General features: G+C 37.2%; 1 protein-coding gene across 1 annotated transcript in view; it reads right to left on the minus strand.

Annotated features, from left to right (window-relative positions):
- Nucleotides 1-242: 242 nt before the first annotated feature.
- Nucleotides 243-27,935, minus strand: part of RTKN2 (rhotekin 2) — a 36,839-nt gene continuing 9,146 nt past the window's right edge. Inside the window, exons 3-12 of the mRNA XM_075717798.1 lie at nt 26,017-26,075; nt 21,724-21,777; nt 20,679-20,796; nt 18,862-19,062; nt 13,978-14,072; nt 12,341-12,447; nt 11,175-11,306; nt 4,391-4,556; nt 2,322-2,429; nt 243-796 (exon numbers count right to left, since the gene is read on the minus strand). Of these exons, the coding sequence (XP_075573913.1) occupies nt 243-796; nt 2,322-2,429; nt 4,391-4,556; nt 11,175-11,306; nt 12,341-12,447; nt 13,978-14,072; nt 18,862-19,062; nt 20,679-20,796; nt 21,724-21,777; nt 26,017-26,075 (1,594 nt within the window). The remainder of the gene's footprint in view (nt 797-2,321; nt 2,430-4,390; nt 4,557-11,174; nt 11,307-12,340; nt 12,448-13,977; nt 14,073-18,861; nt 19,063-20,678; nt 20,797-21,723; nt 21,778-26,016; nt 26,076-27,935) is intronic.

Genomic DNA, 27,935 nt, shown 5'->3' on the forward strand with positions numbered 1-27,935 from the left:
CATCATTATTTCAGATAGGGATAACTCCCCCTGTTACTAGTGCAATTTTTTAGATGTTAGCGATAATGAGTACAGCTGAGACTGCAGCTAGTAGTAATGCCCTGGCTAAAAGAAAAAAAAAAAAACCAAAACTTTAGCCTTAATACTTATAAGCTATATGCTAAAATCTATTTTTACTCGAGTTATAGTAGAAGGCTGAGAAACTTAAAATTCCAGGGACTCTTCCCAGCTCATTATGATGTCTATGGCTGCAACCATGATCTAGGGTCTAGCATTTCTGTGATGCATTTCTGTCTAGGGGTTGGTACCGGTGTGGTTTCAGACTCGGTCTTGTTAACCAATGGAACAGGATTCCCGTGGCCAGCTAAACTGCTTTTTCTACAAGGACCAATTTTGCGAGGAGCAGCAATGGGTGCCTGCAACTGCTGCATTTTTGTAGATAACTTTGGATCAAAGGAAGAACTACTAGCAGATGTGCGGTCAGATTTCTCCCAGTTTTCCTTGCCCAATTGCTCTGCCTTCACCTGTGCTTTTGCACTGTATGGTGACTTATTGGAGGGTGGAGGTGGAGCTCTTCTTTTCTTCCCTCTGCTATCATTAGGACTTGTAGTATCAATTTTTGGGCCCAGATGCATGTTTTTCTGAACAACCATCTCATGAGATCCATCAAAGAGTGAAGCCCATAGGGAGGACGCAGACTCTTTTTGCTGGCCAAGCAGGAACTCACCATCACTCTCTTTGATTTTTCTTTGTATGATATCAGCTAAGCCCTCCTGTTTCACTGGAGAATCAATGCCTGTAATTTTAAGGGACAGCAATTAACTCAGATTAAAACGCTACCAATGATTTTACTGCTACCTATTTTGTTATTACTATGGAGAATACAAAACTGTATTAACTATGTCTCATGAAGTCTGGACTACTATTAAGAGTTTTAATGGATGAAATGGAAAAGATTACATATGCTTTTAAAGAAAGAACTGAGGTGACAGGAGGGAACAGTTTTTGTGACAGCTGGCATTGAGGCAACAGGGTCGACATTGATATTTCTTTCCAAGTAAAAGTAGAAAAAATAGCATACTACTAGGAAACCTAAATGTATTAGATATTAAACATACTTTGTTGTATATTGCTTTGAAAATTCCATTTCACAGAAGGCCCATGAAAAAGTCTATGACTAAATATTCTTGTGCTTCCAGCCTGCAGAAAATGGGACATCTTTACATATATAATTTTTCTTTATGTGCTTTCAGACTGTCTTGCCCCATTTCTTATCCCTCATATTGAGTTTTCTATGTATAGTGCAAGTAATACTAGCCTCAAACAGCAGCAATATCTTTTCTATTGCAGGCTACACGTTAAAGATTTTCAACACATTTTTAAACACGGGGTTTTACCTATGAATACTATAAATAAGCAGGAAAAAAACCTGGTATATTAAGAGCGAAACAGAGTTTGTGTTCTGCTCCTCGCTGATGTACTTGAGTATCAGTAGAATTATGCCACCATGTTACCTTTGTAAAACTTCTATATAGTTGATTTACAGCCTTTCTGCTCCGCATTCATAGCTTAGTTGGGACTCTCTTGACTGTTCAAAGCTCTGATGCACGGTAACTCAATGACCCACATGGCATTTTGAGCATCTTCACAGTTCCAGTCTCAAGCAGCAAGCAGTCAGGCATTTATAGTTGTACAGTGTTTCTCAGCCAATACTGCATCAGATCCATTAAAACAAAGTGACCTAATTTTTCTAGTCTGCAAATATTATTTCTGTAATGAAACTATTAAAATAATCCTGCTGCATGCCATTTTGCTCTGTAAAAATACAAGTCTCAAATACATGCTAACTAGATTTTCCAGGCATATTTTTCAACATCATTACCAAAGACCAAACAATTAGGTAAGTTATGTTAGGTAAGCCTTTAAATAGCTTTAAGAACAGCAAATTAATTTCATGCAACTAGTTAAAGACATTATTGATTTGCAGACTGGACTTTCTTACCTTTACATTTCCTGAGCTTTATATTACTCTTATGATGAGTGTTTATTTCTAGTGATAGCTTTTTTGAATGTGTTTAGGGCTCCCGAGTTACAGTTCGGACTGCAGATTTTTTGGCTCAAGGTATAAAAATATATTCATTATTTGTGCTATTACAAATTCAGATTTAATATGAACTCCTTGGTATGCAATTATGTTGCCCTTTCATTGTCTGAATTGTCCTTGAAAAACTCAGTGTTTCAACATCAACACCAGAAGCCATCTGAATACAGACAATGTTGTTTCTGTTACCCTACAACTTGAAAAGACAAATCCCACTTACTCATATCATGGTAGACAGAGGTTGCTGCTTTTGTCAAGAACAAAGGTGGTTTCCGTGGTGACATAATCTCAATTTTCATAAGTTCTTCACAACAATGTTTCCACTGGCCTGAGAGAGAAAAGAGAACAATGACTGGAACTTAAACACTTCAGCTTGAAAAAAACCTGAAGTTATTAGGTTGTGTTAGGAAACTATCTCCAAAGCAATGCTAAACAGTAGGCATTTACTTTTGTTTAGCAGGAATGCTCCGGATGCATTTGTATTTTCAATCCTGCACTCATTCTCTTAGCACAAAGGTCATAAGCTTTAATTTAAGCATCCCAGCAGTACTGTTACACTCTGAAGGTTAAATATCATAATTTGCCTTCAAATCCCGAAACACAGTATAAATTCATCAGAAAAACAAACAAAAAAAAAACCCCAAAAATTTAAGGTTAGGGGAGCTTCATGAAGTTATTGGGGACAACCTCCAATATACTGCAAGCTGGATGTTATACAACTATGTTACAATGTTATAGTAAAGGAGCATTCTGTCTTTAATAGAGGATAAGTTGCCTTTTATCCGTTAGCAGACAAGGAAACCTCTTTTTCTATTAATAGATTTTGACCTTAAGGAAAACAAGACACAGTAAAATTACTTTGTTCATACCAATCATTCCAAGTTTTCTGAGCACATTAATTTTAAGAGAATTTTAGAACCAGGGAAGAAAAAAGGCATTTAAATGCCAAGTGACCCATTTTTTCTGAACCTAAGGAAAATGTCTCAAAAAATCCATGGGTATTCTATCTATAATGAATAAGAAGTAGTTCTTTTACCCCACTCTACAGCTAATTTAAAGAGGATGCCCTAGTTTTTGCTTGGTGTGTTTCTTTAATTGATAGAGCCTTTTCTCATTGTAAATCAGACCTAGAAAGGACTAGAAATATGAACTACAATACTTAGTTTCCACAACCTCAATTCACTGATTTTATTGGTGTGGCCTCTGACTAGAGACTAATATTTCATTAATTGACCTGGTTCTGTTTTCTGACCTGATAAAAATGCCTATCAGGAGCCAACTATACCTTGTCAATGACAGCATAAGAACTGACAGGTGTTCTCTACTCTTAATAAACCTGTGAGTCAAACTACTAAAGCAGAGGAAAAAGACAAAGACAAATTAATCTATATAGTTCTTATAATAAATATTTGGTGTTAAACAAGCAATACAGTATACTACTTCAATACTGCTTCACTGTTGTACACCAATAAATGAGTTTCTTCTCTTGTGTAAGAATAGTGTTGTTCCAGAGGTTATCCAAAGGATCAGGGTATCAGTTTATCATCTCATTTATATTATCTGTTACAAAGCCTCAGGTACAGCTTTTACCAGGTTCAAGTAAGCAGCGTGTATTCGCATGACTGGATTGGACTGTGGCTAGGTGAGCATATTCTCATGTGACAAAGGGGTACCAAAACCTTACAATTACCAACAGAACCAAGTAACCCCTATTGCAACAAATTGCAATTTATTTCATCCATAATACTGCTGAGCAAGGAAATCCCATATACATGTGCCTACTTGCAAGGGCTGGCTGAATCTGCATCCTAGCCAAGGCCCCAAATGAATCCAGCATCCTCACCACTTCCCACTAAGGCTTCCACACCCAAAGGTTTCATACTTGCAGAATCTCACAAAAACAACACACCACTGGTAGGACGCCCAGGCAGAGGTGGACTTTTCCTGCTACAGTGGAGGAAGAGGTGGTGAGAATTTAGCAGTCCTTAAAAAAAAAACAATCAAGAACACTGCTAAAAGAGACCAAGTTCTTTTGAGATTGATGGACGTATTCTGCTTCTGGTTTCCTGCAAAAACCCAGACTAGAACACGTGGACTTTGGCTTAGTCAAATATTTGCCTTCCAACGGTTTAGACCACCACCCAGTATTATCCCAAAGAACATTTTTCTTCTCATCGTTGCAAACAAAGGCTTATGAGGCAATTCCAATTCAAATTGTCCAAAGATCCCTTTGATGTTACGTAACACCCCACTTGGAGGGCACACTGCCAGCACTGCCTGCTTACTTACTCAGATCGTAAAAGTGCTGCCAGAAAGCCCCCATCCACTTATGAAGTTCTTCCCTACTGTCAGTAGCAAAAAGTTGCATCGCAGACTCTCCAGACATGGGGTTGATAACAGAGAAGTTATTAGTTCTTCTCCTGGAGTCCTTATCCACAGCTCGAATTCTGGTTTCCTAGGAACAACAAACTGTAGTAATGAGTTACTGCTTCAGCTCCACACTGGCATCACCTTATGGCCAATGAGAGTGTAAGGGAGGTATCATTTGGCTTTTTTATCTAATCCAGATTAATTTCCAATTAAAAAAATGTAACTAATGTCAAGAACTGCTTATAAAAGTATTTTCTCATAAAACTATTAAAATGGCATAAAATACAAAAAATAAGGGAATGGAGCAGAATTACTGCTATTTAGTTCTGAATTATAGAACGTACATTCTATGTTTCCCCTCCCTCTGCGTTCACCAGCTCTTCTCATGCAGCTCATCCTTCCCCACAGTCGTTTAGTGAATAATCTAAAATACCAGCAAGCAGCTCCTTTTCTCCGAACTCTTCAGCTGGACAACCCCATTGTTACAGCTACTAGGTCTCCTACTGTACCTCTGTGGGCCATTGTTTATGCAATGTATTCTAAACTTGTATCTATTTTATGTTCATCTTAGTGAATCAGGACATTCACAGCTAATACTACAGTGACAGGAAATTTAAAAAGAAATTATCTAGTCCACATTTAAAGGAGCATTTGTAGCAGTTACTCATACAGTTCTGCTAGAACAGATTTCCAGCATGAAAAAACATTTTGCTCTAATATAAAAAAGTCCTATTTGTCATTTCAGAATAGACATTTTAGTTTTGCCTTAATTAGGGAGCGCTGCATAGAAACAATTAAAAATACATATATGAGAAGTATATCAGAAGTCTATCAAATTTCTTCAGCTAATGTTAGAAAGGCTCTCAGATTACGCAGCAGCGCTGTTACAGCCAAGGTTTCGCCTTCTGTTTGGGGACGTAGTTCAATTGATTTTTATGATCTAGACTAGAGCCGGTGGTATTTTCACAGTATCTAGTTTCTTTGTTATGGCATTACTACAATAAAAAAAAGCACTTACCCCTAACTAAGTGAAAAATATTTTTTTTTCATGCGTAAAATACTGAAAGATTTTAGTTAAAGTCTGATAAAACACAACCGAAAAAATTTCCAGAACATAACTAGTCAACACTGCTGCTTAACACAATGAACAAATTAAAATAATTACTTTATTTACAAAAATAAAAGCAGAAACCCCAGAAATATCTTTGCATATACAGTTCAACCTGACTGAACAAGCAATGGCCTATTGCAACCCTGCTCTTAAAAGGATTTTTGGCATATCCAGGAGAGCAGCATAATCCCAAATCCTGACGAGATGATGAGTTTCGGCGCTAGGGAACCAGCTGGTACCTTGAGACGGCCGGCCCTGGAGCCTGGCAGGACAGGAGGCTGCCCAACGCACGTTAAGACCATGCAGTGCCCTCCTACCGCACAAGGGTGTCCGCTGGCATGGGGAACGCCCCAGGTTGTGAAGGAAGCCAACAACCGCAGCCAGAGTTGAGTTTGAATGTCTCCTCTCTGGATGGACAGTGAATCTGACCACAAAGGCAGGCTCAGGGCATTCCTCAAAATACAGTGGGGACACATCAACCACATTCCTTTTTATACAATTCAACCAAACGTCAAACATCTGCTAAAGATGTCAAATACACACCTACAGAAATTAAGTTTACACACGGGATCCCATGGGGATAAGCCTAGTTCTGATACTCAGGAAAACAAAAAGTATTCTACAGAACATTCCCCAGATTTTAAATGCATTACTGAAGTAACCATTTGAAATACCAACAGCTGCTTGTAGCATATCTGATGGATATGCTCATTTAAATTCTTCTGTCTAAAAATAGGAGATGAAGTAATTCATCCATAAGCGCTCTATATCCCATTAACTCAGGTAACCATAGATACCAGCAAAAAAATTAAATCAAATAGATTAACATTTGACAGGTAAGAACTTCAAGCATACCATACACACAAGTTTATTTAATGATATTTGCTGCAGGTTTTATCCCACAACTATGGTATTATTCAAAGGAGATAAATCCTCAAGCAACAATCTATATCTGATGCTTGAATATTTAAGGAGTGATACAAGATGCCATTACAGTAATGGGCTGATGAATTTACCAAGCTTGGGTGAATTACACTACATGCCCAGTTCTACTTAACAAAAAAATAAAATAATAGGAAAACAAACCAAAGCCCAAAAAACCCTGAAAAACAACAACAACAAAAAGTGTCTTAAGGTACCACATTATAATAATGCTCAGCCTTTCACAGTCTCATAGACAACTGAACCAACTCTGCTACAGCTGTTGTAAAGACCAGAACAATCAGTGGGTCGAATAGGAAAAACTGAGTTGAATCTTGAACTCGGATGACTCTTTTGGGGAAGCCAAAGCCAGTCTTATGTCCCATATACAAAAGATTATTTTTTTGAAGGTGGGGAAAGACTAAAAGGGAAAATGATAATTTTTTTAAAAATGTGTTTACATTTTTAAATGTAATGTAAATACAAACCTTCCTCTATAGTTTTCCTCCCAAATCAAAAAATCTCTTTGCCTGATAATACTTCTCTGGAAAGCTCAACTTTTAAGCTAAAAAGAAGGAAGGAAGGAAGGAAGGGGGGGGGGCAGGGGGGAAGAGAGAGAAGGAACTTTTTTATTGCTGAGGTGCAATACTTTCCTGCTAAGCTAATCCCAACACACTGAGGAGCACTGGTTATAAAGATCATTTTAAGACATCAAAACAAATTACAGTTCTTGAGAAAAATATCAAATAGCCTAAGATCCAGTTCTGTGTATCTATTTCAAGATTAAACAAACCAAATCACATATAACAAATCTCCTTCATGTTTTTAGTACCAAAAAATAAACCAAGAAATAACAACACAATACTGGAAACAAAATATAATCTGTTCATGTGTTGCTTTCTGCTGTAATGTTAACAATTTCCATGGGGTTTGTTTTAGGCAAGCAGGGAAATATGGTTAAATTTAAAATTATGACTTTCAAACACATTAATGCACAAGACCGAATTCACCAGACCAGCTACAAATATTTCCTCCTTTCATCTTCATTGTTTTGTGAACTTTTATTAACATAACATCCATGTGGCCACTGGATGGTAAGTATAATGTGCACGTATAATATGGAAGAGCAATATTAGGGGGTTTTTATGCCATTTTAGCTATCTTCGGTGCAAAGCAGCCATTAAAAACCAGGAGAAGGAGATGACATTATATGACCAGCCTGGATTCTGTGGAGCACCAGGAAGCCATAAAGCATAGCTTCCAAACCACTCAATTTGAGCATGTGTGTTATAAGGTCCACCGCGTGGAATCTGGGTATTATATCTGCTTCTCCAGCCCGCATCCACAATCTCTTTCAAGCAATTGCAGGACTAAACAGAGCAGCATGACATGAGATACCAGATATTTGGAGGCATTTAACTAGTCTGTGCTTTTCAAAAATATTTTCACATGTACAAAGGCTTGTCTAAGCCAACCAGTGAGACAAAGACCTTAACTACAGAGAACATTTTCAGGCCTGCTCTTGTTTCACCACTGCTGGAGTTTCCTGATGCAGAGAATATTGCTCATACTGCTAGCTCCCTAAATGTTCACATTGTCAAGGACTCATATTGATATCCTTCTGCTCCAGTCCAAGGGTGAACGACCTGGTTCCCTAGAAGTACTGCATGGTTGCCCTGTAGTTATGCTGCTGCAACCATCACCACATTTTCCAACAAATTTCTCTACCTGACCTAGCCCAGAACAGATGTTCCAACAAGAACTGTCATTCAAGGTAACAGTCTGCAGAAATGTCAGCTTGATTTTGTCCCTTCGCTCCTGCTACACTGTTTAGCAGCCAATCTATGAACCCTGAGCCCACGGCTGCAAACACTTGTTGTTCCTCAACCTGTTCACCTCAATGATTAGCATGCTTCAGGCACACACGGCACAAAAAAAGTTTTATAATCTATGACCAGGACACAATAGGATATATATTCCCAATACTGAGCAACTAATGTGAACCGCTGGCACATGCACCAATTTGCTAAGCGATCAGGTGTAGGCAAGGCCTTTATTATTCATTTCAAACTAAAGAACACTTGAAAAAAATTCAGGAACTGGCCCATAAGGAATATTTCTTGTTCAAATTGCATTCCAGCAAATTTTCTTTGCTACAGAAAATACAATTTCTCTTTTCCTACTCAGTTGTGCAATATAATACATTATAATCACATTTAGCTGGAACAATAATAGTAGCACTTGCATAATAGGAACTGCAGAACCATTGTTGCTCAGCAGTAGCAGTGAAGTCATCTGAAGTTGAAGTAATGACTTAGCTGGTCTTAATGGCTTCTTCAAGTCTCGATTCAAAGGGAATGGGAAATAAGGCTATCAGTATGAATATTTTCCAGAGAGTTTCTCATAAATCCAGATGATTTCATTACTTTTTAGAAAGTATCTTTCAATTACATGTAGAGGATCAGCTTCACATTACAAATGAAAATGCCACATATGCACCCAGAAGAGATTTTAGTTAGAGCATCCAGAGTTGATGTTCAATCTCAACTTTCATCTTGAAATTTCTGTTTCTATAACAACATGTAGCAGACAAGCCCATATGATTAGTTTGATTTCATTTAATCTCTAAGAGAAATTTCATAACAGAGAAATCAAAAAATATCTGCAGGCATTAAGTTATTTTCAAGAGAAACTGTTCAAGTAGTAAAGTATCCAAATATGTTACAAATTGCAATTTTTTTCTGTTTTTAATTTAAATTGAAGAAGGATTCACAGTCATATGCTCCAGCAGTCTGACGTTTTTGTAAAATGGTATAAGATACATGATTTATATACTTTCTACATGTTAGCTTTAAGGATACTCTGCAAATGTACGGACAGTCTCCAAGTAAAGGCTTATTAAGCTGGATTTTAGGTTCTAAGTGTATTGGTAACTTGGAGGAGCAAAATACCTTAGTATGGTTATTTCAAAAGGAAAAGTACAACTAGGATACAGACCCAGAGACCTCCAAGAAAAGATCTGAGGTAGCCTGATAGATAATTTTCAAAAATATTACTGTCACATTTTAGAATACAGAATTAGTCATTCTATAATTTACTAAAGTTTACCATTCCTTAACTGATATTGTGAACAGCTGGAAAGCAGAACTAAGCAAGTAAACCTGCTTAAATATAGATACATATCTCAGTCTAAACATTTATTTAATGTAAATGCCTGAACAATTGGAAGAAAAAATGGCTTTGTTAAAACGTCCAGCACTAGCAGAAAGGTGTTTTCAATTAAGGACTCAATTTAAACCTTAGCACATTAAAAAGTAAGTCCTAACACAAACAGGTCACATTGTTACCCCTAGTTTAAATGTTTGGTTTGTATACAAGACTCACTCTAGGTGAGAATGCAGTCATGTTTTCCAGAAACTTTAAAGCCACCAAAAGCTGATATTGCTGTTGTAAGAAGCAGTTCTTTACTACTCTATGTCCCTACGCATTCCCAATCGTAGTCTAGCCCCTTCCTTGTACCACACAAGCATTTGTGTAGCCCTGTAGTGAACTGGATAAGAGAATTTATTAAAGGGAACCACAGTTGAAGCTAACCCTCCTCCTTCCCCCAAAACGAGCTAATTTTAACCTACATTAGTTCCCTTGTCCAATTCATCCGTCAGCTACCCCAATGCCTGCCCTGGCATAAAGCAGCACAGCAGCCAGAACAAGCAACTGGACGGGAGGAATACTTCTGTCAGAATTAGTGTTGGCAGCAAGCGTTCAAGTAGTACAGCAGCAGAATAGATCGACCTGCGCTTAACACAGCTTCCAAATGTGTCTGTTTACTTATATAAGATGAATCTAGCTATGTCAATTGCAAATAACATTAAATTCCTCTGCTCATCCTTATGTGATATTAACTCTTGCTGACCACCCCAAAACCAGTTTTTGAAAGCTTCTCTTCACTCTAATGCTTGCCATTCTAGAAGGTCCTTCCAATAACATTCCTAAATTGAACACTTAAATATTTACTTAAATATTTAATGTTTCTTTAGCCAAATAGTAAGTAATGTTTTAATTTTAAGTTTTAAACCCAGCCTTTCAAATCAGGGTACGGAAAGCAGCAATCATGTCATTCTAGAGAACAGAACTTCCAAAGTTATTGTGCACTGTACAAAGCCAGTATTAAGACAAGCAGCTTATTTTAAGGCACTGAAATATTTTGAACAATTTTCCAGCTCTCCTTCTAATTAAGACTGTGGCCAAATAACACAAAACAACAAAAAAGCTTTTGTTAAAATTTCACCTTGCTGAGGACAGAAGTCTACCAAAGCATTGCTAAGGGACTGTAAGCAATACATTTCCAAGGACTGTCTTATGGAACTTGTCATAGAACAAGGTACCACTTTTCCAAAAGAAAAACATCCTCTTTTTTACCTCTATGTTAACCAGTCTAATGCAATAGAAGGAACTTACGTCCACAGCTAAGAAATGTAATGTCCTTGCTAAAAAATTCACTGACTGCAAATTTCACTGACGCATATCCCACCCACGTGCTACCTATAAAGCATTCTGCATACCAGCAGCTTAGAGCCCAAATGACTGTAGGTATGTCTTAAAACAAAAACAACCTCCCCCAGAATAAACAAAAAACCCAAACAAAAAAACCCCCCATACAACCAATTTTACCTTGTTAATGGAAACTGTCAATGCTGGCTCCAGTTTAGCCTCAATTTCTTCTGGAGAGTAATAACAAAAGAGCTTGCCGCCTCTTAGTACACAATACAGCCTCCTCCAGCTAGTTAGACTTCCTATCATTTGCTAAAGGGAAGAAATAGTCAGAAATTTCCAAACAAACTACAAATTAAAAGCATATTACAAGGTATACACAGATCAGCCCTGTGTGATCAAAACTTAGCCACGCTGAATTCTTTCCTAAAACAAAGACTTTCTGTTGCAGAACATTTCAGAGTCACTGATTTTTGAAATGTTAGCAATACTTTAAATGTCTTTTGGTGTTTTACAGTTTTCACAGATTTACTGTCTTGTGACACTCACAATACAGAATCTGCTGGTTTGCACAGACAGAATGAAATCTAGAACTGGTGTCCACTGTAAGAAAGAAACCATCTTTATTACTACAGTAATTACACAATAAGAGAAATAAAGAGTATCTCGCTTTGGAAATACACAGTACATTCGACAAATGTCAAGCAAAGACATTGGTCTAGAATTTCCACTTTCTCAAATGAATTTTCTGAACAATTCCATAAATGCATTATAGTTTCACAACAGTTTAAAGCCTGTAATTCAGCACTCCTGACAAATGACCAGCCCCTCTGGCCCTCCACTATCACCTCCTCATTTGCCTAGTTGTGCAATGAACCAAAATAGAGAAGTAAACTGAGTTCACATGAATCATTTTTGAAGGGATGAGTTTAAATATGGCTTGGTTCACCAGTCAGATTCACCATGCTGTGATATGAATGCTTGTGCTAGTACAATGAGAGGTATGTACATGGATGAGAGCCACAGGATTATTAGGACTGCTGCCATCAAGTATCAGCCTAAACCAATTCTGAAACAACAACTACAATTGATCTTTATGTAACAACCAAAATAATGTTATTGATAATCATGCCAAGGAAACATTTATTTCTTGATGCTTAGCCACTGAAAATACTGTTTGTAAACGCAGCTGTGAGAGAGAATTTTCCCCCTTGCTCTAGGTAGAACAGGTAAAGAACAACAGTTCTCAAGAAACCACTTCAGGAAAAAGCAAATGTTTTAACAATTGACTCTTAGTGACAGTTATTTAACAGAGGAGGATGTAAACACAAGCAAGGTCTTCTTACCTGCTGATTAAGAAATCCCGCCATCATATCCCTAACCATGCAGGAAGGCTGAGCAACTAAATGGCAACACATGTTTCCATACAGGGGGAGCCAAAAAGAGGATTCCTCTGGGGGCAAAGACCAGGCAAAAAAAAAAAAAGACAAACATTTAGTTCCAAACATTTGCCCTAAATATATAGTTTCACTTTCCACATCCATTTTTACATTAAGATCATGAATGTAAATAAGCATTTTTTATATTTGAAGAACGAGATCTCATCCTGTAGGATTAGACTAAAACCAATTTTTAGTCTTCAGTAAGTTTTTTTTAATTAACATAAAAAAAAAAGAATTTCCAAAAGAATTTAACGTAAAAATGTAGATATTGTTCTGCAAGAACATAAAATATAGCACTAAAACTCATTTCACAGCTAGAAATATTTTAAAAGATAAGTACACTGGCCACCTCATCTAAGTAGGATCCCATCGTGGCGCACAGCTCCATTTACACATGAGCACTTTGCTTTAGATTGTTTCCTTAAGGCTTAGAATTTGTATCTACTTCTGTCTTCAGCACTAGAAGAGCATTTTAGGACTCCAAGGAGTTTCTAATGAATTGCAACATCCCCCCTCGCTCAGCTCTGCTATGTAATAGGCTCTCTCTTCTGTAATTAGAAGCAGGTAATACAACGTTCCATTGACATGACTCTCTCTTTGGTCACGTTTTAGAAATGCTTGTAATGAACCAAAATATCCAGGTATGTTGTTTCTCACCAGACTAAGTTATGTAAAGTAATGACATAAAAAGGAATTTGAAGAAGAAAGAGTATGAAGTACTAATAAAGAAAGGCTTACAAATATCAAAGATACTCAGAATTATTCATGCAACCCTCAAGAAAAAAATGCCCCATAAATCTTCAAACCTGTACTTATTCAGAATTAATGAAGTGTAAAGAATGAAATTCTCTTTGAGGTCAAGTTTACCTAAGTAAAAGATAAAGTTCCCAGAAGCTACAGTGTCCCATGTCGTAAGTTAACAATTAGAGAGTGGCTTATGGGAGGGGTTATCCTTTCAGAAAATAATGGATGAAGTATCAAAAACTGCACTCCTGCTACATAAAACATTGCCTTCAGTTGCAGCATAATCATAGCCCTTGTGTTAGCATCTAGGTTGACTGCTGCCAACTTGTGCTCTCCCAAGAGCTGAAGTATAGCGACCAACGTAAATTGCAAGCACGCACGCTTATATCCTGTGTTAAATCCGGGCCTGAAACAACCTAGCTGAACTGAAGCTATTTTTTCTACTTTCCTTCTGCCTACAGAGGAAAAAGCTACTCTTCATTCTGATACCCTTCCTTGGTTGTGAGGACGGGGAAATAATTTGTATATAGCTACAACTCACATACGACTGAGATGCAAATGACAGAAGAAACTCCCAAAAGAATTAAATTTTCATCTGGACTTGAAATTTTACTCAACTTATAGTTTATTCAGCTGTGTACAGGTGCCTGTTTTAGAGCCGTTAAATATTTTATTAAAGTTGTTCTATATTAAGTATCAAGAAAAATAATCTCTTTAAGCTCTTTGATTTACAAGAGAGAGAAATGCAAAATGTTACTGGTTTTTTATTTCCTTAAATTGGTACCATATGTACTTACCATTTCCTGCAATGGTAAGGTTGTGGGTCCTGAAATTGTCCTCAGCACTCTCCAGCCCCAAAGTGGTATATGCTAGCAAGCCGTACTTTGCTCCACTAAATGTGAAAGAAAAGGCATGTTTAAGACATTTCTGCTTCAGATTGCTCAGGCAGTAATTAAAGGGAGTCTAGACATGCCTGAGGTGACACACTGGGGTACAAGGGAACACCAGGGTGCAAGGCAGCACCTGCCAGTGACCAGACTGCCACCCTTCACCCTCCTCCCACAGAACTCCCGTATCTCTGGTTTTCCTTGTAAATCAACACTGTCCCAGAGTCTCTTCATCTCCTCCCTATATCCTTACCTCCTGCCTCCATCCATTGCAGCACCCCCAGTTCCCTCCCACCCTGCAAATTCCAGGCCCTGCTGTCCAGGTCAACACCACAAGACCCCATATCAGGTGGCCTTTTCCATAGCCACCTCTCTTGGACCTGCCAGCCAGGAGACTTCTTGTGTGGCCACTGCCTACGAGCTGGGCTCAAGCTTACTGCTGAGCCAGCGGCTGCCAAACCCAGGCATAGAGGCTGTGCTTTCCAACCTCTCTGCACCCTGAGGATGCCAAAAGTACCGCTCTCCTCTAGTCAGACACCAAGTAACTTTTGATAGTTTTACAGCTTTTATTCCTAGGCCTAAATCAACTAGATTTGGTGATAGGTTCAAAAATTGCTATAGTTAATAGAACAACTGATGACAAACTTTATCTGAAAATACAGGTTAAAAATTAAAAGGCTTTATACTGCTCCTCATGTTGCTCTGCACTTTTGCTTTGCCTGTGTAGACTACACTTTATAAAACAGTTGTTTATATATGTATTTTTTAATAGTATCTAATAGCTTGATTCTTCGCATGCAGAAATCTGTGCAGAAATCCTACAGTCAGTTTTGTAGCATAAAGGACTCTCACTTTTTGTGCTTACAGGTTTCAGAATGTTATATCTTTGTTTGGGGTTTTGCTTACAGAAAAAAAAAAAAAAATCACATTTACAATTCAGCACAGTGCATGTGGAATGCAATTCTTGGAATGAACTAGTATAAATTTGGTACATGTTTAACCTTTTCCCCCAAATACTCTTCAGACCGAGTAACAGATTTACAGTCCAGCAATGCAGTAAGAATTCCACCTGGCTAATGGCAGTTTAAACAACGTTCACAAGAAAACAAACCCCTCAGAATCACTAACTACTCTCCCTAACAGGATCTAGCATAAGATCCTTAAAAATATCCTTAACTACTGAACTAACATCACTAAAAAATAGTTTTCTACCATAATATTTCTCAAATGTTATTTTTCCTAATAGCACAGCGGGAACATGTGGTTTTAAAATCTTTGGTTCTGCAGAGGAACAAGGTAGATGCTTACCTAGCCCTAACCCTAATGAAAGAGGAGGAGGAAAAGTACCAAGTTTGTTAGCTGGGATGTCTGTTACATATCTATCTCAAGGGAATAAAGAGAAAATTAAATTCGATATAACATTCTGGGCAAAGAACCACTGCTGTGAAACATTTCAAGAGGGCAATCCAAACAAAAACTCATCAGCATTTGTATATATTCCCTGCTAGACTGTTCCCTAACAAAAGATTCTCCACTGATTATGTTTCGCCATGCAGCTGAGCAATACGTTACGATTCTTTTTAAACTGTACCAAGAAGTTCAGTTTCTTCTCACAGATAAAACTTCTGTGCTGATTTTAAAGTTACTTTTTTTCTAAGGCATGACTAATTACCACAACAACCTTGCCAAAAAAAATAGCTACTTCACTTTTAAAATATGCTTCACAGTAACATTTTCGTTCTAAAATGTAACAGTCACTCCTTTCAGCCAGCTGCAATATAATTTAGAGAAGTTTTATCTGCAAATATTTTTCAAATTTAACGGGCTAATCAGGATTGTTGACTATGTTTTGCCTTTTCATTTCACAGAATTAGCTAACTGCCTTAAGTGGCAGTTTCTTTGTATAACAAAGAACAATCTGCCTGCTGCATCTCATTCAGTACTTTGCATACCTGTAGTATTTTTTCCATGTAATAACTTTATTAAAAAAAATCAGCTCATCTCCACAACATGCCTGTGGCAAAGGCTCATTGTTAAATCTGTTTACTGATCAAGAGATAGAGGCACCTAAGTTGCCACACAGACACTGGCGTGGGAAGGTCCAACTTTATCAGCCTTTCTATCGATGAATATTAATGAATACATCTCAGATTCCAGAATCTGTTCCTGAATACCTGAATATTAATCCCAATGTTAGAAATCCCAATCTTAGTTCACTCATCCACAATCCAGTGGAGAATTTGTGAGTCCAAAAAAAAATATCTAATATGCTCGCCTTTCAATCAGATCATAGAATTGTTTAGGTTGGAAAAGACCTTTAAGATCATCCAGTCCAACTATTAACCTACACTACCAAGTCCATACTAAAGATCTTAAATAACAGAAGGTAAAAACAAATATAACCTTCAGGTACTAAAAAGAATCCAACCATAAAAGTGAGGCCATTAGATTAGACTATATACCTCCAGCGAAATATCACTATGAATTTGCCAATTCAAACACAGGCCACCAAAGCCATGCCTCCAGCCCAGCAGAGGACAATCCATAAAAGGCAATAACAAGTCCACGTGTAGGCCAGTTCTGCAAATGAATAAACATGCATTTCAGGGGGCGTCTCCAATGATTTATCCAAAGAGTTAGTTACTCTGGAATTCAATAGTATAACTGCACTAAACATTTTCCTTCTACAACAAATGTAAAAAGAAAAAAAAAAAAATAAGCTGGAATAGAAAAATTAACCAGCCAAAAGACTGTATAGAAATGAAAAGAGAGGTAAGAGTAGAGAGAATATCTGTATAACTGGTTATAACTGAAGTTAACCAACCTAAGCAACCATTCAAAGCACTATGTCACTAAGCTTTTGCAAGAAGTTACAAGGCTGACGTTTTCCTCGCTAACCAGAGAGATTTCTAAGCCAAGAAGTTCAACACAGAGGGATCACAGAGTTTTTGGAAAACGGAGAACTTCATCCCATGTGTGCTCCGAAAAGAAAAAGGCCTGTACAAATGAAATCTACAGAGAAAAGATGTTCATATAATAGAGAAAGTTTCCTTTTTTGTTGCAGTTTAATTTCACTTGCTGGACTGGTAAAATTCTGTGGGAACACTTAAGAGTTCTCTTGTAATCTTGCAATGTCTTCCCCTCTAAGGGCTACATACCAAGGTCTTACTAACATAAATCCTAAGGGGAGTCTGGAAAAAAAAAAAAAAAAACCAAACACAAACCCAAAAAAACCCCCAAAAACCCTGATAATTTATTCTACCTATAATAACCCGTTTCTTTCCAAGAATCTTTTTTAGTCACCTAGCAAAGCCATCATTAAACACATTATTGTCCATTTAACTCTGTTAAGAAAGTAACAGTCACTGTGAGATGGTTATTTACAGTAGAAACAACAAACTTTAAGATGGAGGAAAGCAAAATACAATTACAATTGAGAAACCAAAAGCAAAACCCAAGGGAGGAGGCAGCTGCTTAGATTGTCTACCAACACCTTTCTTCCTTAAAAGATGGGCAATCTGTATTCAAGCGAGTATGGCCAGCAAATAAGCTAGTGGTTATATCTGAAGCAAACTGTATCTAATGATAGTGTGTCATAGCCCAACTGGAGCTTGTGGAAAGCACAGCCACCTGAGATGATGCAGATTGAAAGCTACATTATCATTAGGTGGAACACACTGGAAAGTTAGTGATAAAATTTGCTTTGCTCTGTGGGTAAGATCTCTTGGATGTGTATTTTTGATTGAAACAGTAATATCAGCATACAGTAATATCAGTTTGACAAAGACAGAATATGCTTGAACCTTTCCTTTTAAAATCCAGGCAAATAGATATATGAAGCTAGACTAAGACTACACTCAACACCTGGCAAGAATTAGGTATTGATTCTCTACTGTTCAGCCACCAAAAAAACCCCAATAAAAATAAAATAAAAAAAAAAGGTCAACATTATTAGTATTTACAATTTAGGTACTTGGCCTGTTTAAAATACCAATGAAATTAAAGTAGCTGGGAAATATTAGTAGGCAGTTAACTTCATTAAAAAATGCATGAAAGACTGGAGATGGTTTTTAAAAGGAAACAGGTAAATTACTGGGAATGGCACTTATTTCTATGAACACTGAGAAACAGTAAGTCATCTTATAATGTTCTGTGCCAAAGTCAGTTAAGAAAATTCCTGTTAAGCAGCTTGTAACTGTAAAGTGCCTTTGACAGTCCACACTTTTACTGAAAAGCCAGCAAGTGGGACAGCCCCCATGTGCACAGCATGCACCCCAAGCATAACAAACACCTCGGTCAGCCTTGTTAGGGGAGAGGGTACAAGAGAGGTTTCTCCTGTCTATATACCACACTTACGTCCACCTGTCTGTCAAGTATGAGCAAAACTGGCTAGGTGTAAAAATAATATGGGGAAGGGAGTAAATGGGAAATGGGAGAAGGAGAGGCAGATGGACAGAGGGACAGACAGACTGATCACACAAGCTTGATTTCCTCCAGAGATCAAACTAAAAATCTTACAGAGTTTGCAAATAGCAGTGGATTTACCAGCTAGCTGTATAGTAGAAAGATAAAGCCTACTCATGTGTTTCAAGATCAGAACCAGGCCCCAAGGCTGAGTGACATGGTTGGAATTCACACCTACTTTCTCATTTCCTATTTAAAATACAAATTTTTTTCACTCGGGTAAGTACAGAAATAATCACTTTCTTGGCAATTTGCCAAAAATTTAGAATATATTTGGGTTATTTCTATTTTAAAAATGATAAAACCAGATTACCAACATATATGGCTTACTGGATGACTGGGTCAGCGGGCAAAAGGGATTCAGTGCAGTCGTCTTCCAGCGCAGCTTTGAGTTTCTTCCCTGTAGCTTTGCTGAGGGATGTTTTAAGCTTCTTTGCTAGTTTCTTAGGAGTGTTTGTTAGATATAAAGACTCCTCTGTACAGCAACTATACACTTCAACCTTCACCTGGAAATCTGGTCTTGCTTCATCACTGAAGGGGAGGAGAAGAAAATTTCAGAGCATTTGTTAATAGACTGAGTATGCAGCCAAGGAATGCTGCTACTATATACATATTAAATAACATATATTTCTAATCAAGGGAAGGAATGCCATCAGATTCAGGCAAAGACATACATTCATATGGAATTAAAGACTAGAGTACACAGCAGTAACTTAGTGTTGAAGTCATGGGATGGATGTTATAATTAACCATAAACAACTGCAAACAGGAAATTCAACGTTTAGGTTAAAAACTGAAAAAAAACCCCCATGTTATGGAAATACACAGGCAAGCCATTCAAACACACTTAAATCTGCCCTCTACTGTTATGCACAAATCACATGATTGAAAACTTATCTGTGCCTATGGTCCTAAATCAGATTGAACTGTTCTAAAGGTATCTTAGTTGCACCCCATGTCCTTCACATTACTGAAAAAATCCTCTCTCTCTCACAACCAAAATTTGCCATTCATAGCTTAACTACCTACTGCTGCGTTCTTCTGGCCACAGCCTATGCTTTCTCTGTTTTCGGTTCTACTGGTTCTCATGTTCTCAAGCTCAGTCATCAAACCAGAAACCTAACCTCATCTTTCGGGTACAAATCATGTCATTACACACATGCCCATAAGGAAATCATCCCAAAGGCTTTTATAAAAAGTCTTTCTTTAACTCGGGGGATACAAGGCAAATTACAGTGCCTCTTCTGCTTTTGTTGCAGTATTTCACAGAAAATTATAATGGTCAAGTCTCATATCTTTAAAGAAGCAGATTTAAATCTTTGCCCCCACTCTTAACTTGAACAGGTGTTTAAGACAGTTTAAAATCTGATTTAAAGATCCACCCCCTCTCAACCACTCAGTTTTCAGAAGCTTGATTTAAAGTTTTCAGTAGTTCTAGCTTTCCAGTCAGTCTTCCTCAGGAGACTGAATCTAAATTGCTAATATAAAAAAATAAAGCGGCAGGGCGGGAGGGTGGAAGTTAAGTGCCTCTCAGGACTCTCTTAAAAATTACAAAGCAACAAAAAAGTACATGAGAACACCTTTCTACTCTTTTCCAGGTTACTTTTAAAGATAGGTGAATAATTTCCTGTCTAGTATTCTTCAACTGTAAGGACTGTGGCTGTAGCACATGCTCATATAAGTACAACAGCACACAAGGTGTGGAAAAGAAGGTCTGGTTTTAAGAGAACTGTGACTTAGCGGAACACCAAAAGACACCATAGCCTGCTGTACAGAATAATACTTAAAACACCGGGTGCAACATTCATGCCGATACTTTTATAATGCTTTCAGGTTTTAGTATTAATTTAATCCTGTCCTGGAGGTACAAGTTTGTTTATCTCTTTATATAAAGAAAAAAATGCTTCAGCATGGCAAAAATGAAAAGTAGTACAGTCAAGTAGCACATCTACAACTAGCATCATTTTGTACCTAAAAACCAGCCTTCCGGAGGTGGGGATCCACCATCCACTGAAATTAACAGGACCTCTACTGATTCTTTTGCCCACAGAAAAACTTAGTGGATCTCAGCCATCCATAATCATATCCACTTTCAAAAGAAAACAGCAATATTTGTACTTCATTCAACAGAAAGAAATTATACTCACAATATGGTTACATTTTCAAAACAGATATCTGTTACTGCTTTATCCACAATAGCCACCTCTGTATCAAAAACCTCAGCTCCCATTCTGAACAAACAAAAAACTGCATAGCGCTGTGATTCTGGAGAGAGACAAAGAAATGTTTTATTAGCCACATTACACACCACAATACTAAATGCTTCCAATAAACAAAAGTAGAAGAAATGATAATTCAGGCCTCTAAGGAATTGCCCTCAAATTCTTCCCACCATAAATTTTATATCATAGGATTTTATGATAATTGAACTACCACAGCTGCTGTATAGGTAGAACAACAGTCAACAGAGGGAAAAATGCCTACCTCTGCTCAACTTTTCCTTTTTCTGATAATCAGGGGTAGTTTGTGCTAGCAACTTCAGAAATGTTAGTAAAAATGCAATTTTCGTTAATAAAACTGATTTTAAGCAAAAGAACCCAAATATTTGATCCAAAGCCTGTCTCATTTTATGAATGTACTATATAGGATTAGACTATTTTGCCACGCTTAGCCCTTCTGACCCTATTGAAAATCAAAGTGAAATCAATGCCAGGTGACAGCTGGAACAGATTTAGGGTTAATCTCCATGACACAGCAAAATGCATGTATTTGAAGACTATCCAATAATCCACTCAACACCAACAGACAACTTTCATCTAAATTTCTCACTGGAAACAGCCTCCAATACACTCTCTCAAGTGTAGACAAGACATAGAACAACATATTTAATCAGAAGTTTCTCAGCTATCCATTTAATAACAACACTTCTCTGTTACTACCTCTAGAATTTCTCCTCGGAAGGACTTCTCAGCGACAAGGGTTTAAACATACAGAACTACAGGACTTTGAACTAACTCAACTTGCTACAACCAACAACTTCAAGTTAAGAGCAACTACGCAACAAATAGAGTAAAATATGGACCTACTGAAAGGTCAAAGAAGGGGCTGAAATGAGTATGGACTTCCCCATCCAGTTTAAATTTACAAGCATAAGCAGTTGCTTATCACAGTAGTTCATTACATCTTACATACTTTCTTTATTGCTGAAGTGATCAGAGCCTTTCCACATTAATGGTATTCGAATATCTAAAGGGAAGAAAAAAGCAGGGAAATTAAGTTATAGCCAATACTGTAGATCTGTGGTCAAAACAAATTACAAAAAGTTTCTTGTTTCTTTTCCTGATATTCTGGAGGTAACAGGACCTTCTACCCAATGGACAGCATAACTATTTCAATTTTATTATCCATGTGAAAAGAAAATTCATCAACTGATTCAATTTGATGTGTCATTTTCTTTTATAAATTCTGCTAGGATAAAGAATATTTTAAATCTCATTTGAAAGTACCTGAAATAACATTTCAAAGTGGCTGTGTAACATAGTTCTGAGAGGTATTCTCAGAACTCAGAGATTCTGAGCCCATTATTATGCACAGATGTAAACTGAAACTCCGCTTGTGCTGGAAACCACTCATCCAACTGCAAGAAGAAAAACTTCCTGTTTTAATGGAAATGACTGGGATACTTATACTGCAAATACTTAAGTCTTGTTTTGCTAACCACAGAGAAAATATTACTTGTAATCACATTCCCGGTTAGAATTGTCTTAGTTGGCATAAAAAGCGTTTAGAAATCTTTTTTTTTAAAACTCAAAAATATCCTTCTACATCAGAACCATAGTAGAGAGGCAATTACAGAACCATCATTTTAAGTCATGCCTGTCATTTTAATATTAGCCGAGTATTTTCTTCAACAAATTTTCCAATTTATCTACTCAGTCCAACACAGTACTGAGTGACATTTTCCTCCATTTTCGAGGACTCAAGTTTAGACATAATGTTTCTTATTAGTGCCTTGTTAAAAGACAAATGCAGTGGGGGCTTTGTAAATCCAAAGTTGGTTTCTCAAGTACAATACAGTGTTGTTTAAAAGTATATGCAATATATTAAGTGACACATGATGGCAGCAGTGAACAGCACTAGCTCAATTGTCTTTTGATAAAAATCTTCAATATTTTTATAAAGAAGCATTGCTGACTCCAGTGTTGATCTTCATATGAGGCTGATGGAAAAATCCACACTAGTATGCTAAGATGCAAAACAGTAGCGGTATATTGGCAACAGATCATCACGTATTCCTACAGGGTTTTACCCACAAAATTTCTTGTCGATTTAAGTGAAACTGCGTACAGTCACTCTGTTTCAGAAGTTATATTAAATGAAAAATTTAGATTTAAGTTAATTTTGATTATATTATGGGACATCTTATTATACATGCTATTTCAATTTTGAAACTTGCAAATCTGGTTTTAAGTGTTCATGAAAACTAATGAATTTTCAACAATGAACTGCCAGTATACAGCTTTAGACTGCCACAACTTCCTAAAAATCAATATGTCACACGTTCTGAAACTGCCTTTCACTTCTAAAGATGCATTTGCATAGTAGGCACTTCTAAAAATAGTTAGTTTTTTAAAATAAGGAAACAGAAATAGTTTCATTAAAACAGTTACAGAAGTCTCTCCCAAACTTTAAAAAAAATATACTTATATCTGTCAGAGACAAAGCACAGAATGTTTCCTTCCTAAAAGACAAAGGCCTGAAATTTACATAAATATGTGAAAACAGAATTTGCTATGATTAAAGATGAAAAAAGGCTTTTATTGTAACTCTAAATGACAATTTTAATGCGCTCAATAGGTCTGGTTAACAATTAGAGTACGAGATTAAAGATTACTTCTGCATGCCACTTTCAATACCATGCTAGCTGAAAAATTTACACCTTAGTCAGAAAATCATCAGGATATAGATAGTCAATCGCTTGAACAAGTTTAACATGATACTTGTAAATCAGTTTTCAATTCATTCTTGAATTGAAAGTGCCGCCATTTATCAAAAACAAAGATCAATTTTCACACACCTTAATTTCAGTTATCACTAGCTGTAAATCCATGTGGATTCAAATTGGATACATTCAAGCACTACAATTAATCAGATTTAAAGCCAATGATTCCTTTATAAAATTACTTTAAATTATGATTATGCTTTTTGATCAACATTTAATGTATTGTCTTCTGACAAAATAATTGATTGATACAAAAACGTAAATTACGTAATTTATTCACACACGTGGGGGATAAATAAGTAAAAATAATAGAGGTGTGAAAATCTGTGGATTAAAGAATGCACTCCCCACACAGTATTTGACATACAGTTGCTTTCTGTAGGAGTACATTCCTCAGTACTCCTGCATAGCTGTTCCTGAACTTTTGGTGTTGGCCACATGATCGCACTTTTTTTTGGTAATAGTCTAAGCTTCTGGCATGTACTAACCATATGATACGCTAATATATTTATAAATGGATGGGTTACTTTCCCCTAAAAAATCCAGCCTATATCTTCAGTTCTTAAATTACATGCCCTGTTGTATTACATGGACTACCACTCACTCCTCATTTCCAACCTCTCCCAGACAATTCAGTCATGACATCTCCTGATTGACGCTGCTTGTGTCCGCAACTGCGTTCTCAGCAGGGCAGGCACATGCACGTGCACGTGTGCCTTCCAAACATGCAGGGCAACTCCAGCTGCAAATCCACTGAAGGTCAGCATACAAGAGAGAAGAAATGCAGCATGCCCAATGTGCTACATAAGGATTGGGAAAGACAGGGAAAGGAGAATAATGGGACATTACAGATGTGAACATACTGCAGCTGTGGAAACAGAGAGGAGCTGATTTGGCATGCTAAATGGACACAGGGTAATGGGTCAGAGGACAACACAAGGAGGAACCAGGGAGGCATGTATTAATGTCATCTCAGGATCTCCCACTCATGTATCTTGCCCAGAGGCTCCTGCCCTTGCCAGGCACAAACAAGCCTGTCCCCACAATTACTTCTCATGTACCCCAGTTCTCTGCTTCTCAGGTACACACAGTGGAAAATAAGGAGTTAATAAGAGATGATCTATAGAAAGCATAAATCTCTCAGCAGAGGCCAAGAAGAACATTTAGGCTTTCCTGCTGTAAGCTGGACCAGGCTAGGCTTCCCGACACAAGTATCTGAAGAGGGACAAGGCATGGCAGCATCCCAGCACTCACAGACTTGAGTTCACAATGAGATTGTTGATGCCTCTTTCTCTTCTTTGCCTCAATCTATGCCATACTTCTGAGGATCGTAACCTCCAGTTTGAGAACTACTATGTTAGTAACAGGACAGAAACATTAACAGATGGCACATAATAGGAAGTGGTCTATTTCACCCTTATATTCTCTTGTCCCATCAAAAGAAACTAGCTAAATGTTTCATATTCTAAACAAATTTTTCATACTAAAAATAGAGTCCTTAACACGATTCTGGTTTTCTAAAGATAACAAAAGTGTATGATATCATCCTAAAGTCTTCACTGCAGATAACTCTATAAATCCAACGAAAGGTGCAACCACAGCACTGACAGGCAAACAGATGCTTTCATCCAGCTACCGTAAGGAGGAAAGACAGATACACATTCTGCAAACAGCTGTGCTGGCAGCAAACATTACTGAACCATGTGCTCGTCACCCTTCTTCTACTACAAGCTACCTTGCTTAAAGATATGTCAAAATATCAAACATTATGGGCAGAATTAACTTAAACAGCTTAAGTAGTGAGCCCTTCTATGCTATTTTATTTTTAATGAAGCAGGTCAGGGAGCACAAACAGATCTGTCAGCAAATCTAGCAGAACAGCCACAATGAACAACTACAGGAATGCTGAATGTAGTAACATCCGCTATTGGCATAGGCAAACAAAATGATAAATTCATAGTGCTGAGGTTTGAGAACAGGCTAGGAAACAGCGTACCAGCCTACTGGAAATCACTGTTAAATATTCTTGTTGCTAGTTTGCATTGAAGCCATAGCACTATACCTTTGCTGTAGTAAAGCAATCCGTGTTAACTAAATAACGTTTGCATACTAGTTACAATTCTGCCCTCAATTTGTTAGACATACTCTGTATGATCACATCAAAGTTTGTCTTTGTGGGGAGAAAAAAAGGTTATCAGCACATTTACACTTACTTAGCTTTGAAATGCATTCAGTGTTTAGTGACAAACAGAAAAAAGTATTTCTCACTGTTAAAGTCCCTGAAAGTAAAATGGAAATACTAGGTAAGATCTTCAAAAGCATGTGTGTGACTTAAAAACACAAGTCCCCTTGAAGCACAAGAGGATTTATGCCCCTGAACCACATACACACTTCAAAAATACCATCTTGTTTGTATACTTTGTATTACAAGTTACTGTCCAGCCAATTAGCTCCTATAATTAAGTGACTACCCAGCCGTTTACCTGATATAGCAACCTTTGCTCTGCAGGCCACCCGGTCTTTTGTCCCATTTTCTGAAGACCTGCCAAAAAGAAGAAAAGAAAAAACGAGGTTTAAGATCTGTGCATTTAGACTTCTAAAATTCAACCCTTTAAACATTAAAAAGCGTCAGGGTTTTCATATTATAGTTCATTTCAAATGCTTTTCTTTAAAGTTAAATTTGGTATCTCTGGTTTAAGATATGAGTCATTAGATTCTTGAGGATAATCTGGAAGGAAGGTACGCTATCAATTTTCTTAATTCCCTAGAAGATTTTACTCCAAAGCTTATTTAACCTGGGTATTAAAAGACAAGTAGATTCATCTTCCTTGTCTTTTCCAGCTCCAACAGAATCAAACACGTTATCAACTTTTTCCCTTCTGTACACATCAATGAATAAGCAACTTAATTTATTGATTCTATTACTGGTTAGAGAATTGCCTCCTCCTCTATTAATAGAGACCAATTACAAAGTGTTGCATTGTTAATATTGTGATTTTACATGCAAGCAGTTTGCTAAGTAGCCAGAGTGTAGATCTCAAGGTCAACCTTAAATTGAATCAAAACAATCTGTAGATAATAAGTAACAATAGAGTGCTCTCCTTATATCTGTCATTGCTCCTAACTCCTCACCAAATAACGTGAAATCATGAAAATTTCTAGTGGCTACCAATAACTTGACTTCCAGAGGCAGTTGCAGTATCTTCAGACCTCACAGATTACAGAGTCACATAACAAGAAACAGGGACAAAACTCACTTGAAAACCCTGGAATTTTCTCTCTCAGCCATCATCATCTTATCTGGATTAAGCTTTAACCAAATTCCACTCTTGAGCAAATACTGAAGAAAGATCTGCAAATGCACTCTCAAGTATCAAGGATATGATCTAAACTGTAGAGAAATAACTCCATAGCATGCATCTCTTCTAATGACCTCTACTGACAATTCAAAGGACCCCTTGAGACAGAATTCTAAGCAATGCATAACAGACACAAATCAAGTAAACAATACAGCTGACCATGACTGTAAGAAAACAATACAGCTGTTCACATATCTCTCCAAGTATCTCTGCCCTGTTCTGGACATGTGCCATCACCATTCTGTGGTCACTGACATCAAAGACCAGGAGTTGAGAACATCAGCACGTACACACACCTGATATTATTCCATCATTAAAAACATAAATAAAAGATGAATCACTGTAAAGGTCTTCATCTTAGTAGGAAAAAGCAATACAACTGCAATAATTACAGAATACCACAAGTTGTAAGTGCTAGCTTTCAAAATCAGCTTTCACGATAATAGTTGATGTAGTCAGAAAATGCAATTCTTTACTTCAATAAATTTCTCCTATAAGGCCACATTTCTGAAAGCAAAAAGTAGCAGGACTGTTCCATATATACAATTAACTGGAGCTAAGCAGGTACTCAAAGAGTTTCTATGCTAAATTGCACTAAAGTATTTCATTAAAACAATAACCTGAGAGCAATAGTGTCTCTGCACCACAATTCTCAACACTGCACCCAAAATGTATCCCATTAGGCCAAAAATTATAACATTATTCAAATAAACCCCGTATACTTTAGCTCATTCAAGAGTTATAACGTGATATTATTTTCAACTAAACTGATTTTTCTTCGTATTTGTTGTTGTATTTATTACTTTGCTGTAGTTAACAAAAGTGGCCAGCAGAGGGTATCAATTAACCATGATGGTTCCATCATTAAAGGGACCTTAATAACAATAGAAAGACTGAAGAGTAGAAATAGGAGCATTCTGACTTGGATAGTTTTGTTTTGTTCCTTCAGACTTGGTTAGGTACCTTTTCATATGCTAAAGGTAATCAAGAAAAGATGTCTATTACGTTACCTGGTATTCAGATGCTGAATTCTAGTTTAATGT

This window comes from Pelecanus crispus, chromosome 10 (genome assembly GCF_030463565.1).
Source record: "Pelecanus crispus isolate bPelCri1 chromosome 10, bPelCri1.pri, whole genome shotgun sequence".
NCBI lineage: Eukaryota > Metazoa > Chordata > Aves > Pelecaniformes > Pelecanidae > Pelecanus > Pelecanus crispus.